Genomic DNA, 15,309 nt, shown 5'->3' with positions numbered 1-15,309 from the left:
TTGCTGGTAAGAAGCTAATAATGTATGATTTACGGGTTCAAAGGGTATGGCAGAAGGTGTCAGAATTGTTGTGAAGGACAGAGTGCAGTATTGTGTCGTAAACACATGCTTATTATTCTTGAATTTGTTAACGTTTGATAACCTAGACATTAAACTTGTTTAGAAATGTGAAATGTGTTTTTGAAAGTGTGACTTATTGCAAAAAAACTGAACCAATAAGGACTTAAAATAATAAGTATATACACATTAAAGTATATACTTAACAAACGTGAAATACTGTTCTAAAATTATTTCTCCTTCCAAAGAGAGAGCAAGTATGTTTTCCACCATATGTGTCACCTACAGAATACAAAATTGCCCTGTTCCCCACCATTTACTCTGCAGTCATATATATTGTGCAAAGTTGAGTTGCTCTGTTTATTCTATTGAATAATGCTCGTTCTGTGGAATAATGGACTGTGCATTAGCTCCTGAATAAGTATGGGGGTGGACGTGGAGAGGTTGAAAAATGATCTTCAATAAATCAGGTTTTGTCTGATTGATTACAGGTTCGCAACAGCAAAGCCAGCGGCTACTGCCTGGACCAAGGATCCGAAGACGACGACAAGGCCATCCTCTATCCCTGCCATGGGATGTCCTCTCAGGTAATTTTGATACCTGTTCACCACCCTCTGTTGGATCATCAGAGAAAATATACGAATTATAAACTAAACAATACCATGGTCTTAATGGACAACTTAGCAAGTAGTTGCAAAGTACGAAAAACATATAAAAGCCAGTGGTTTAAGAAGTCTGGCTCAAAGACCACACTGTCTTTGCATTCCTTATTATTTAACTTTTTTGAACAACAGGTGAATTAAGGGGTCGATTAGGGTGGCGGATGGACAAAGTCCGTCCGCCATCCTGTCTGGGGCAGGGACCGTCCACCACAAGGGCGGAGGTACCGTGCCCCGAATTAGGATGCACCCGCCACAGTGGCGGGTGCCTCCCGCATTTTTAACATTGCGGCCGACGGTGCTGAAAGCATGTTGTGCGTTTCACAGCACAACATGACAGGCACCGCGCGGTGCCTGCCATGTTGTACTGTGAAACGCAGGGGGGTACCATAGGTACCCCCCATGTGCACCCACCATCCCCTCCTTCACCCTGGGGGCTCGCGACGGGCCCCCAAAGCAAAGCCCGTACGCCTTTCGGTGGCGGCATTGCTGCCACGGAAAGGCATCTGCATCCGGCCATCGTAATATGGCTGGCGGTGTCTTCCAGACACCGCCAGCCATATGAACCCTTTTCCGCCCCGGCCACAAGGCGACCGGGGCGGAAAAGCGGTGGACGGTGTTTCTGTCCGCCGCGGTCCCCCCGCCATTGTAATATGACGGGGGGAAATTGGTGGAGGACGGGCACAGATGGCAGACGGATCGCCACCGCCTGCATGGCGGTGGTGATCCGTCCGCCATCCTAATCGGCCCCTAAGTTTTTACCAACAGCAAAAGCCGTCTGTACTTAGTCCTAAAACTTGTAGTGGGTGAAATAATCAGCTAAATGGATGTCTAGTAAGAGAAAAGCCACTCAAAACCTACTATTGTAATAATAAAATTCTCTCTCGAAATAGACTTGAGAAACATCTCTCCAAAAATATCCTCCATTTTCTATCCTGACTAAGGTTGTGAAAAATTTGAGGTCGCATTTGATAACTTTTTTTATCCCATCAGCGGACTTACCAGCACTAACAATATTGGTAACACTGGGGAGTGGCAAAATCAAGTCCATTTATCAGGCCACTTCAAATGAGTGCCTTTGTAGCAGAATGTGACCAAAAAATAACTTTTGATGAGAAAAAGCGTGTAGAAAAAACCTTTTTTTTTTAATAGGAAATTTTAAGAGAGCAAAAGTTTGAGATTATGTATTTTCTTGAAGGTGCAAAATTTGTTACCGTTATAAAAATTTAGCATTGAAATTATGATTTTCTGCATCATTAATTAGGAGTTTCAATGTCTTGGTTCATTGTTTGTGCCACATCACGCAGCTGTCTTGAGTTTCTATTCACTACAAGTGTTATTAATCTATTAGGGAGTTTTTATTTAGAAGCATTATCCATACTGGCCTGTGAATTTCACTGGAAGGCATTTTTTAATATTTTTTAGGGTGTAGAAAATTTGTGGTGAACTCTTACCAGAAATGTCTAGCTTATGATAAGGTACGGGGCCTAAATTTCCACACACATTTTAGAACAGGGGTGTCCACTGTCGGTCCTGGAACCATCCTAGCTTTTCTGGTAGAGAACTGTTTCCAGAAACCAGGGCACAAGTTGGGGATACAAGTTGGTACATGGCGTCCACCTACTTTTCACAGGGTGGACGCCGTCCCCCCTGCCAAGAAGTTGGACCCCACAGAAATATGCTGAACTTGACCCGATGTAATTTTCAGACACATGCCTGCACGTTGTCCTCTTTCCATTGCCAGCAGCAACGACAAAAGTTAAGAGTCTAATGGCAATTTAGAGACACCTAAAATTCATCATCCCATGTACAGAGAAGTCCCAAATCAAAAGCAGCACAGAGAAATCTAAATCTGTACATAAAACATATTAGTGACCATACCGATTGCCGGGTTTCTGCATGTCCTTCCCTCAGGCAGCGAGAGGGGGCTTTTTTATTTTCACCACCAGCTGGGCCAAAGATAAAGGGCAAAGTTAAGGGGCCATCAGACCTCCTTTTGATTGAGTATCCTGAATGGACACGACTTAGAACCTTAAACTTAAATACAAATGCCACAGAGGGGAAGCAAATGCTCACAGCTTGTTATCTCTTCACAGGTACTTAAGAGAGGCATATTTTGCCTTTGTTAACTCCCTGTATATAAGTGCATGCACTGCAAGATTGTCAGAGGTGTTGGTCTTTCCCAATATTTACACACAAAACAATTTAAATAGCACTTTTTTATTTCTTTTATAGCACTTCCCATCCCAATGCAGGGTGTCAGAGAGCTTTACGTAACATGCACATTATACATTGACAATTATTTATGTAAGTGTGTAAATCAATATACAGGATGTGTTACATGAGACAATGAGGGTTATGAGATGTAGGAGTCACATGTCCTTCATAGCTCACTGTGCTCTATTAGAAGGATTACAATTTATGAACTGCAGGAAACAAAAGGATCTCTGTGTTCAAAACAGTAACTCACTTAACTATCCAAATAAAATACAAAATCTGTCACCTGCATGTTACATGATGTGTTCTGCAGGAGTCACATTAACCTACTACTTTGATACAAATCTGCTACTACTTAGAACACAGATCCCCCTCAACAAATGCTTTAACCTCCAGAGTTATCTCACAATTATTATTTTCCCTGAGATTTACTGGGCATCTTTCCAGGAGATGCCTTAACCCCATAATGTTTTTTAGAATGTAGACTTTGCAACCAATTAAGCAGAAGATATCTACTACCATTTCTCTACTTGTTGCCAGTGTCCTTGTCGAAGGGTTTTAAAATAAATAAATGTATTAGTTGAGGCCATATTTTGCGTTTGGATTGTGCCACTTTTTGATACAACCCTGATGCAAAATCTCATTTCATAATGCACTTAAATTTACTCATGATACATGGGTGAGGTCCTAATATCTGATATCACTTCTTGTGAGGTCACTTCCAGTGATGCCACATGCGATGGTATGCATTGTGATATCATGTGCTGTGACATCACGCTCCATAATTTCACTTGCATACTGCCTAACTTGGTTAGTCCCCCTCACTTCTTTTTAGGTATCGCATTCGAGACCTCTTGTATATACTTTAGTATATACTTATATGTGTATGTACTTTGTGGGATCTGGAGATTAATACGTCTGGTTCAATTAAACGAAGGTGTGATGAAGTTCAATCAATGAATTGTAGAAGTGAGCTTTCACATTTTATTCATGGCTCAAAGGTGAAGTTCAAATAATATATCCATCATTGTTATTTTATCCAACGTTGGGTGTATTCAAATCAAAACAATCACACATCCCGATGCATTTTGGGCCACGCCCTTCTTCAGGGGAATACTCTACAAAAAAACAATCCACAAGGAAACCGTTCAATATGTTAACCAAATGAAACAAACTAAACTGCAAGAATTCTTGAGCAGTCTAACAGGGTGAGAATCAAGGTAATAATCATGCAAATCAGGGTGATACTCATGCCATGCTGAATAATTCAAAACAAAATGTGCACCCCCGTGAGTCGAAAATAAAAGAAAACATCTATATGTGTTGAAAATCCAGTGATTTCCTAAAAAATCGACAGGTATAGTGCAGTACATAGAAAGAACCTTGTGCAGCCCAAGTGTTAATATCAGAAAAACGCTAATGCCAAAGGTGCTCGAAAAGACGGTAAAAGTGAGATACAAAGCGCCAAAAACAAAAGTGACCAAACTTAACTAATTACTAGTCGGGTCCCAGAAGGGTACTTACATAGTGCAATCGTGCAACATGCTACGCGGGGTACCGCGGAGTAGGTAGTCAGTCAGTGAAAGTGTGGTGATCGCGTGTATGAAGACGCGAGTGCTCATGAACATAGACAAAGGACTGAAGGTATGAAAAGACTGTAGGGGAAGTTACCAAAGTGTGGGGGCCATATTGAAAAGGATAAATGAACAGTAAAATAAGCACCGAAGGGTCAAAGAGAGACAATAACACAAACGGAAACAAAGAAAAATAAACAATAAACAGATAGATGAGGGAACATGAGTAAAGCACAAATAAAGAGAGTGAAGCACATATAAAAAGAATCACAGATAACACAAAAATTCCATGCGGTCATTAAGACCGTGCGGCACCATAGTGGACATAAGCCGGATCCAAAAGTTTTCTCTCTTCAAGAGAGTGTTTTTATTGTTCCCAGCTTCACTCTCTTTATTTGTGCTTTACTCATGTTCCCTCATCTATCTGTTTATTGTTTATTTTTCTTTGTTTCCGTTTGTGTTATTGTCTCTCTTTGACCCTTCGGTGCTTATTTTACTGTTCATTTATCCTTTTCAATATGGCCCCCACACTTTGGTAACTTCCCCTACAGTCTTTTCATACCTTCAGTCCTTTGTCTATGTTCATGAGCACTCGCGTCTTCATACACGCGATCACCACACTTTCACTGACTGACTACCTACTCCGCGGTACCCCGCGTAGCATGTTGCACGATTGCACTATGTAAGTACCCTTCTGGGACCCGACTAGTAATTAGTTAAGTTTGGTCACTTTTGTTTTTGGCGCTTTGTATCTCACTTTTACCGTCTTTTCGAGCACCTTTGGCATTAGTGTTTTTCTGATATTAACACTTGGGCTGCACAAGGTTCTTTCTATGTACTGCACTATACCTGTCGATTTTTTAGGAAATCACTGGATTTTCAACACATATAGATGTTTTCTTTTATTTTCGACTCACGGGGGTGCACATTTTGTTTTGAATTATTCAGCATGGCATGAGTATCACCCTGATTTGCATGATTATTACCTTGATTCTCTCCCTGTTAGACTGCTCAAGAATTCTTGCAGTTTAGTTTGTTTCATTTGGTTAACATATTGAACGGTTTCCTTGTGGATTGTTTTTTTGTAGAGTATTCCCCTGAAGAAGGGCGTGGCCCGAAATGCATCGGGATGTGTGATTGTTTTGATTTGAATACACCCAACGTTGGATAAAATAACAATGATGGATATATTATTTGAACTTCACCTTTGAGCCATGAATAAAATGTGAAAGCTCACTTCTACAATTCATTGATTGAACTTCATCACACCTTCGTTTAATTGAACCAGACGTATTGGTCCCCGTTTATTGTGCGCAGAGGCGCTCTCTCAATTAAGTGAGCTCTGTATGAGTACCTGGGTTTACACACTGTTAGTGCAGACAGTGTTTCCTCTCGCAGCACACTCAACTCTTTAAAGGACATTACCTAGATCACGCTTAGCTGTGCGAGCTCCTTTCTTATTTTAGGATCTGGAGATTAGCCATAGGACTTGTCTGGTTCCGCTTAGGGACTTTTTTTTCTGCTCAACTGCCTCTATTTAACTGTCTTGATAGAAAACGACCAGTAGAGGTCAGTAAAGTACCAGAATTGCCTCTATTTAACTGTCTTGATAGAAAACGACCAGTAGAAGTCAGTAAAAGACCAGTATTGCTTTCTGCTGAGGGAATTCTTTTTCTATTTTTCTGGCAACTGCCTCTATTTAACTTTTTTGATAGAAATCGTCCAGCAGAGGTCAGTAGAATACCAGAATCACTTTAGCATTCTCTAGATTCCAGTCCATAGAAATTGTCTCCCACAAGCACCCGTAGACATTAATATTTTTTTCAAATCTTGTATTTTCTGTGATATGTCCACCGAAGGCCCTGATTTTATATTAAAAACAAAGCTTTGGACTCTACCATTTCCTGCTGAAAGGCAAAATTTCTCTCCATGTGTTCCCATGCCCGGCGTGTCACGCAGTTTGGTGCTAACTTTCCCTCCATGTTAAAGAACAGTAGATGTTTCAGCACCCAGACTAATGTGCTGCATGGCTAAACACATATAAGGTCCCACAGACGAGACCGATTGCATTACAAATGCTTGTTCTAGTACTTGTACACTGCCAGAATCTAATATCCCTCACAGCCCATGCGCCCAGCGCCTCTGAAGGACTGGCTGGTGTGTCTTCATGCCTAGGTGTTTGCTTCCTGTTGGCACCGTTCATTTGTATTCCACAAAGAGCAGCCCACGGGAGGACATGGGGGGGCTTTATCTCAGTTTCACATTCGGCCGAAAAGCAAAGTCTGCGATCGCATTGGCGCTGCACACTTAATTACTGATTACCCAGCAGGAAAGCTGGTATCATCTGAACCACAGATTGCAAAATTAATTCAGCTCTGAGAGGATGGAGGCAGCAGCCATAGGAAGGCAGGGACTGGGACGCCAGGCCATGCGTTTGGGAGCTGTTAACCTGCAGGTGCAGTGATTTTGCGGCATCCCACAGTTTTCTATTTGGGTTTACCGGTGACATCAATATATATATAAAAAAAGAAAGCTAATTATGGACTTTTAAATCAGACATATCTGCCAGACATTTGTTGTAGATCTCTCAGAAGCTCACCCTGGCTGTTTATATGTGATTTTGAATGTGCCTAAGTGCTGCCGTCGGCCGTTGGACGTCGCGAGCACTACCTTCCTAGTGCTGCGCACGTCCAACGCGGCCCCACCCATTTTGCAGAAGTGCCATACTGCTGCGAAATAGCGGCTGTGGCTAACGGATTAATATAGCAGAATAGCAGAATACACAGGGTGCCAGAGTTGCTAAATTATGTGGCCAGAAAAGGAAAATTATGCAGCATAATGCAGCTCATTTAGTCATGGTATTATTACCTCATTATTTTGTCATTTTCACACATTTTAACACTATCTGGGCAATGTTTTCACCACATCAGTACCAGTTGACACCCAAATTCAGAAGTAAGCAACTGAAAGATCTGTGGTCAAAATTTGCGAAGTACCTTTCACTGCACAGCAACGTGTTGCTTTACTTTTTAGTAACTCCTGATCCATTTACGCTAGAAATGTGCAGCAGTTGATGGAATAGGTCGCAAATGCGGCAAGTTGATAATTATGCAGAAAACGTCATGGCTGCAAAATCAAATCATTCTAGTGGCCCTGATTATAGCCCACTGCTGACCAGTGGCGGATCGCAGAGGGAGTGCTGCTGGGCGGTGAGGCGGGGAAGGGAAGGGCGGGGGGGGGGGGGGTAGCGGAGTCGGACGTACGACGGCCAGGAGTAAAGTAAGTAAATAAATAAATAAAACTGTTTACCTTGCGCTTACGCTTGTTGAATCACCAGCTTCGGATCTGTAAACTGTGCTTTGCCCATGCCGTTCACTAGAGTTGAGCGCTAGTGCCTACATGAAGGGAGAGGACGATCTTGGGTTAAGGAGCTTGACCTCTTGAAGGAGTAGGGACAAAAGGAGGCTGAGGAATCCTGTAAGGAAAGTCCAGCAGAGAGATTCCTAGCACAAAGAAGGCCAATTTTAGTGTATTGTACCCCTGGATAAACAGTGAAACGAGTGCTGCACTACTGGTTGGCGCTACAGTAATGTGGTGAAAAGGCCCAACAAAGAACCATGAGTCCTGAGACATCATCTATCTCGTGTCTGCGCCTCCCAGGTTTTACTGGTCTTCCAGATCTCAACAGCCTCAAGAGTTTGGATTTAATTTTTGTGAATCTTCACTTTCACCTCAAATGTATTCATTAATTAGTAAAGAGTTGGAGCACCCTGGGTTCGGCTTTGAAGCGTGAGGGCGCCATCGGGGTGAGCATCCCTACTCCATGCCCGATGAACTGCAGGATATCGAGGAAGGAAGGGGCACTTCTTCACTTCTCTCCTACTTTCTTCCACCTTCCTTTTCTAACTTTAACCTTCGATTACTATAACGGGGTACACTTAGGGCCAGGTGTAGGTGGCCAAATACTGAGCGGTAACGCAGACATTTGCAGACTTTCTGCGTTACCAACTGATATTTGGCTGAGAGCAATGTAGGTGAGTTTCAACCTACTTGCAAAATAAGGAATCGCAAAATTGCGATTCCTTATTTTCCTCTTGCATTAAAGGTATCGGAAATAGCGATTCCTTAAATGCAATGTAAGTAGCACTAAAGAAAATACACTTCAGCCTTAAGGAATCGCTAATTACCACCAACTTCAAGTTGGTGGTAAGTAGTGATTTCCTTTAAAAAAACACTTTTTTGCCTTTTTAAAAGTGTCATGTGGCACACATCCATGCCCTTAGGGCATGGATGTGCGCCATATGTGCACACATGCACATTTCAGGGGTGCAACAGGGTGTCCTTTGGACACCCTGGCACCCTTGAAATAGCTCCCGCTATTTGTGATTCTGTAATACCGAATCGCAAATAGTAAATATCTTCCCATTCATTCCTATGGGCCTCCTAGCCCTTAGGAATGAATGGCTAGGTATTCCTTATGAACAAATCTCAATTAGCAATTAGTTATTAAGGATTCTTAAGGAATCGCTAATATTTTAGCGATTCCTACCTACATTCAATTTAGCGAGTCCTTAATAGCAATTCGGTAAAAATCGCTATTAAGGACTCGCTAAATTGGGGGCGTGGCCACGGTGGCGTGCGGAATGGCAGCTCCGCAGTGAAGCTCGTCCGAGCGGGCGCCCTGTGACGGCACACGGAGATGCAGACCGGTGTTCTGAAACACCCCTCGAGCCTGCAAATGCCCTCGGATGGCACCGGACCACGGTAGAGCCGTTTCCGAGCCGCTGGAGCGGCCGGACGCAGAGAGCACGGCGGAGGGGTCCTGAAGCCTCCGGGCGCCGGCGCCATCTTCCCTCTGCGCTGGAGCACCGGGTGAGTCCCGCTCTGCCTTGAATGGCCGCGGCGTCCTCCCCCCTAGGTAGCGCTCCCTTGCTGGGTTGTTGTGGGTGCCGCCGCCGCTGCGCAGTCCCTGCTCCCCGGGGTCCCTGTTCTCTGGCTGAGGTCGAGGCCTTCGGCCCGGGCGTGCAGAGGAGCCGGGGCCTGGGGTTTGGGCTCGCGCGGCTTGGGGGTGGTGCCTGCGGGGCCTTGCCAGGGGTGGGGAGGGGGGGGTCGCACGGCTGCTGGTGGGCCGGTAACTTTATTCCTCGCGGCCCGGCGGACCCGCTGTGCCTCTGTGCTTCATACGACTGTGCTGCCTCGTGAATACTACTGTGCTGCCTCGTGAAGCTCCACCATATGTACCCTGAGCACGCCAACGACTAAGATGGGGACGCGCTGCACGTGGTGCCCACATAGAAGCGGTCCGTTGCCCTACCAGTGACTGACCTGTGCCTCCTTGTACTCTCTCTCCTGCTCTGGGCCCACACCACTTGCCTGCTGCAGTTGCCGGGTGGGGGTTATACCCGACCACCTGCACAACAATTGATCCCTGCTCTCCGCCATTGTCGCTGCGTTTGCGACCCCGACACACGACTGCTGCCATGGGGAAGAAATACCCGGCCCAGAGGACACTTACTTTTGATAAACCTCTACCGCCTGCTTCGGACCCCCCTCCGGGTGCGGTTTCGAGTGCACAGGAGGCACCAGCTATTGCCGACGCAACGTCCATGATGGCCGCCATGTTGGGGGAGATGCGCGCTGGCTTTAAGGCGCTGGACACTCGCTTTGATAGTTTGGAAAAGAAACTGGCTGACGTCGGCTCTACGGTGCAGGCTCACGACCGAAGACTGGACCTAGCAGAATCGAGGGTGTCTGATTTGGAGGACGGGTCATCCAAGGCTCTGAAGAGGCTAGAGCGGGTCGAGAAAATTCTCAAGGACGTGGCCATCAAGAATGAGGATTTGGAAGCCCGGAGCCGGCGCAATAATATCCGTATCCTTGGCGTGGCGGAGACGACAGCTACCGGCCGCTTCGATACCTTTGTGGAGAAGCTCCTCGTTGAACTGTTTGGCAGGGACACCTTCACGACTGGCTTCGTGGTAGAGAGGGCCCACAGGACTTTGGGGCCTAAGCCGATCCCAGGCCTGCCTCCTCGGCCCATCATCGCCAGGATGATGAACTTTCGCGACCGCGATGCCGCCCTCCGGGCTGCGCGGGAGATGGGTGAGGTGCAGTGGCAGGGGAGTAAGCTGTCTTTTTTCCCGGACTACACTTTGATGGTGCAGGAGGCACGTCGGAAGTACACCAGTGTTAAGGCGGCTCTCCGCAATCTCGGCCTGAAATACAGCATGCTGTACCCTGCCCGGCTAAAGGTGGACGTTCATGGCAGGTTCCGTATCTTTGACTCTCCGGCTGTCGCTCAAGAATTTTGCCGCTCCTACTCACAGGGGCAGGGTTCAGCCTCTGGATCTAGACCTACATCTCCGCAGCAGCCGGACACGCAAGCTAGTGCAGATTTATTTGCTGACTCTGCCCGGGGCTGATCACCTGGGTCACTCCTGCTGGGGTTCAATTGTCAACCGGGGTGTGGTGTTTTCTCCGGTTTACCATGCTTGCTAATATCTCCAATTTTGTGCTGTTGGGTTGCCCGCTCGGGGGATGGCGTTGCCTCCCCCCATGGCGTATGCCTATGTGTTTTGCTCTTCTTTCTGGGGCGTTTTACGCTTCTGTTTGCAGAAATGTTTTGAAGCTTTGTATTACTGTTCATTGTTCTTCTGCTCTGTTGCTCGAAACCTAGATGGGTTCTGCCTCTCTTGGGAAGCGGGGAGGCTGGGTGGCGGGTGGGGGGGGAATATGTGTGTTCTTTATGGTCCCCTTTTATTTTATTTTTCTTATTCTTATTGTCTTTTGCTTGCGAGGCACATATAGTTGGTTGGCTGCATCACTGTTTCTTGCTTGCACATTTTGATCTGATGCCATGGCCAGGGTAGGCTTACAGGTTGGACCATCGGGGCTGACAATGATGACTTAAAATGTTAGGGGGCTGAACTCCACCCGTAAAAGGAAACAGGTACTGCAATACGTGGAGAGGTATAAGACAGATGTCCTTTTAATACAAGAAACCCACATGACTCAGGCAGACACGTCCTCATTTGCTAAGGGCTGGGGTTCCGACAGAATATTTTCATGTTACAGCAGATATGCGCGCGGGGTGGCGATCTTGATACATAAGTGGATTCCTTTTGTTTTTCTCCATAGCAAAGCAGACTGCGAGGGAAGGTACGCTATATTATCTGGACAGCTGTATGGCCATAAAATTGCTTTTGTGGTAGTCTATGGTCCGAATGTGGACTCCCCGACATGTTTTGAGGACCTTTACCTCTCCCTTCTACACTCTGACGTAGACATGCTGGCGATGGGGGGTGACTTCAACATGCTCATGGACGCCGGCAGGGATAGTACGTCCCCCTCCCCTGATCGCAAACCACTTGTCCGCGCGGCGGTGGCGTCCATTTGCTCCCATTTCTCTCTTCTGGACATTGAAGCAAAACTACACTCTACCTCACCCGCTTTCACGCATCACTCTGGCTACCACAATACCAGCACCAGGATAGACTACTGGTTACTTTCACCGGGTTTGGCGGGTTGGGTCACCGACCATAACACTCTCCCCCGCACTTTTTCAGACCACTCCCCCGTTGTCCTGTCCCTGGCAGTTCCTCGATTGGGTGGCTATGAACGACAGTGGAGGTTTCCTGGGAGGGCTTTAACAGACCCGGTATTTACAGAGGAGGTGCGCACTGCGATTGCGGAATATTTCGAACTGAATACTGGATCGGTAACCACTTGGGCCACACTCTGGGAGGGGTTCAAAGCCACCATAAGGGGGGTGTGCATCACTAAACATGTTGGGGCGCTGCGAGACATCCGTGCTACTCTGTCCCGCCTGGAGAAGGAGTTGTTGGCTGTCGAACATGCGATCCTTACTAATCCCTCTCCGGACCACGAGGCACGTCGCCTCGAGCTGCTCCTGGAGTTCAGAGACACGGCAGACAGGGAACTGAAGTATGTCGGCAAATACCACACGGCACGTCAGTATGGTGAAGGCGATCGGCCGGGTAGATTGCTGGCTCAGCTATTGCGCCCTCCCCGTCAGGCGACGTACATTACTGAGATAATTGACGCGCAGGGTGATCGCCATTTCGGCACCCCTGCCGTTTGCGGCACCTTTTTGGCCTACTATCGGCAGCTTTACTCATCTGCCCTTTCGGTGGAGTGTCGCGATCCGGGGCCATACATTAATGAAATCGCTATGGTATACCTGGAGAAATATATGCAGGATTTTTTGGCTCATCCCATCACGCCGGAACTGATAACGGAGGCGATCGACTCCTTGAAAGGGTCCTCAGCGCCTGGCCTTGATGGCTTCACGGCAGATTTTTATCAGGAATACAAGGACGAACTGGTGCCCATTCTTATGGAAGTGTACGCCGAGGCCTTAGAATCTGGCATTCTTCCTCCGACTCTTCGCGAGGCGGTCATAGTTCTGTTGCCCAAACCAGGACGCGACCCCACGGTCTGCAGCTCCTATCGCCCACTTTCGCTTCTCAACCTGGACTATAAGATCTTGGCCAAGGCGTTGGCGATTCGGTTAGCGTTGCTGGTCAACACCATTATATCTCCGGCACAATCAGGCTTTGTTCCTCAGCGGTCAACCTCACTGAACTTGCGCACGATTTTTTCGGTTCTCCATAGAATCGATCCAGCTACCCCTGCTGCCGCGGTCTTTTTGGACACCGAAAAGGCTTTCGCTACGCTGGAATGGCCCTTTTTTCTAGATGTGATGCGCAGGATGGGCATGCCCGCGATGTTTGTCGCGACAGTGGAACTGCTGTACACTGCTCCCGCGGCCCGCATCCGCATCAACGGCACCATATCCGACAAATTTACTTTATCTAGAGGTACCCGTCAGGGATGCCCCTTGTCGCCCTTGCTTTTCATTTTGGCGATGGATCCGCTGGTGCGGCACTTACAGGAAAAGCATCTCCACAGAGGGCTGCCGTTTCGCACAGGCCCTCTATTGGTCTCGCTATATGCCGACGACATGGTCTTATATGTCCGCTCTCCGGAGGCCAATCTGCGACCCCTGTTATTTGAGGTTGAACGCTTTGGTGACTATTCTGGCCTTAGGGTCAATTGGCACAAGTCACAGTTATTTCCCCTCACCCCTGCCACCACACAATGGCCCTGCTCCCACCCACTGGAGTGGTGTGAAGACTCTGTTAAATATCTGGGGATTCACATACACCTTGATACTGTATCCATCATTTGCTTAAACTATGGCCGAGCTCTTGATTTTCTGGAGGATAACACTGACAGGTGGCTGCGTCTCCCTTTGTCAATGGCTGGGCGCATTGCCATTATAAAGATGATTGTTCTCCCCCGTTTTTTGTACCTATTCAACAATATCCCGATTCCTCTCACCAAGGTTTTTTTTACGCAATTACGCACTGCATTGCTGAGATTGGTATGGGGGGGCAGACGCCCACGGCTGGCTTGGCGCACGCTAACACTTCCGTACGAGAGGGGCGGCTTTGGGGTCCCGGATTTCCACCTTTACTACCTGGCCGCCCAGTGCTCCTACGCACACTCTTGGTATCATCCTGATGCCAGGATTCCACACCTGAGGCCTGAAGCTGACGCGGCGCTCCCGGTGAGCCTAGCGACGGTTCTTCCTAGAGGTCTCCCCCGTGAACATCAGGACATACTCCCACTCACCACAACGACCTGGGCCTGGGACAAACTTAAACGCTTGCTACGCATAGATACACTGTACTCCTCCGCCCTCCCGCTGCCCAACTCCCACTGGCTCCCCATAACGGGCGAAACGGTGGTCTGTAGAACACTGGCGAAATTCCAGTTACACACGATTGGTGACCTGTTCACCAATGGCCACGTATTCACGATCACTGAGGATTCCCGATTCGCAGACCGCACATTCATGGACACGTTCATTCTTACAAGAATACGAGCGATGCTGAGAGCTACATTCAACACGTTTCCTCTCCCGCCTGAAGATACTCCGGCCCTTGCGCACATCATACAGGACACATCAGGGGCCCACTTGGTGTCCAAACTTTACAAACTGTGCCTGCTTTCACTTCCCTCGTCAGACGAAACGGTCCGCACTGATTGGGAATTGGATCTAGGCACACACATCACGGACGATCAATGGGAAGCATGCTGCGCCATGACCAGGGAAGTCTCTATGAATGCCAGACACAAGCTTATTCACTTTAAATTTCTCCGTAGACTGTACCACACACCGGCACTTTCACATAGGATTGACCCCACCAGATCCCATACCTGTCCTAAATGTGGCGCCCCCCAGGCTGATTTTGCTCACCTTTCCTGGACCTGCCCGAAATTACACTCCTACTGGGTTGAGGTACACAGAACATTAGGTGAAATACTGACACTATCATTGACTGTCACGCCTGAGATTGCATTGCTGGGGTATGTGTCCGATTTCCCTCGTAAAACCCGCAGATTGGCGTCCATCTGCTTCCTGCTGGCCAAGAGAGAGGTGGCGCTGCTTTGGTGTTCACGGCGCGCTCCCACGGTGGCGTTGTGGCTTGGGAGCCTGGCATTCTGTAATATTAACAGCGTGGAATATTCAGAACAACTTCCGACCTCCTCCCGCCCCGTAGATATCTGGGGCCCTTATCGCCATTATATAACTGAAAAGGCGAAGATGGCGCCCTCTCAATCCCTACATCCTAATACTCCAACCGGGGTGGGCTAGTTCGTGAACTATCTCTACTTGCATCCGCTTCGAACATTCCCTCGGAGCGGCACACTTACCTTCCTGGTGTATGATGACCTGATTCAGCTGGGCCGGTGGTTCTTCTCTTCTCCTTGCA

The 15,309-nt window shown here is 47.4% G+C and overlaps 1 protein-coding gene across 1 annotated transcript in view; it reads left to right on the top strand.

Moving 5' to 3' along the window:
* The window catches only part of GALNT9 (polypeptide N-acetylgalactosaminyltransferase 9), a 796,816-nt gene that overhangs the window by 715,106 nt on the left and 66,401 nt on the right, over nucleotides 1-15,309 (top strand). The window contains exon 9 of the mRNA XM_078667888.1: nucleotides 549-644. Within this exon, the coding sequence (XP_078524014.1) occupies nucleotides 549-644 (96 nt within the window). The remainder of the gene's footprint in view (nucleotides 1-548; nucleotides 645-15,309) is intronic.

Source organism: Lissotriton helveticus, chromosome 11 (assembly GCF_964261635.1).
Source record: "Lissotriton helveticus chromosome 11, aLisHel1.1, whole genome shotgun sequence".
Lineage (NCBI taxonomy): Eukaryota > Metazoa > Chordata > Amphibia > Caudata > Salamandridae > Lissotriton > Lissotriton helveticus.
Note: the sequence above shows the minus strand (reverse complement) of the source record. Positions and strands in the feature narration are given on the sequence as shown.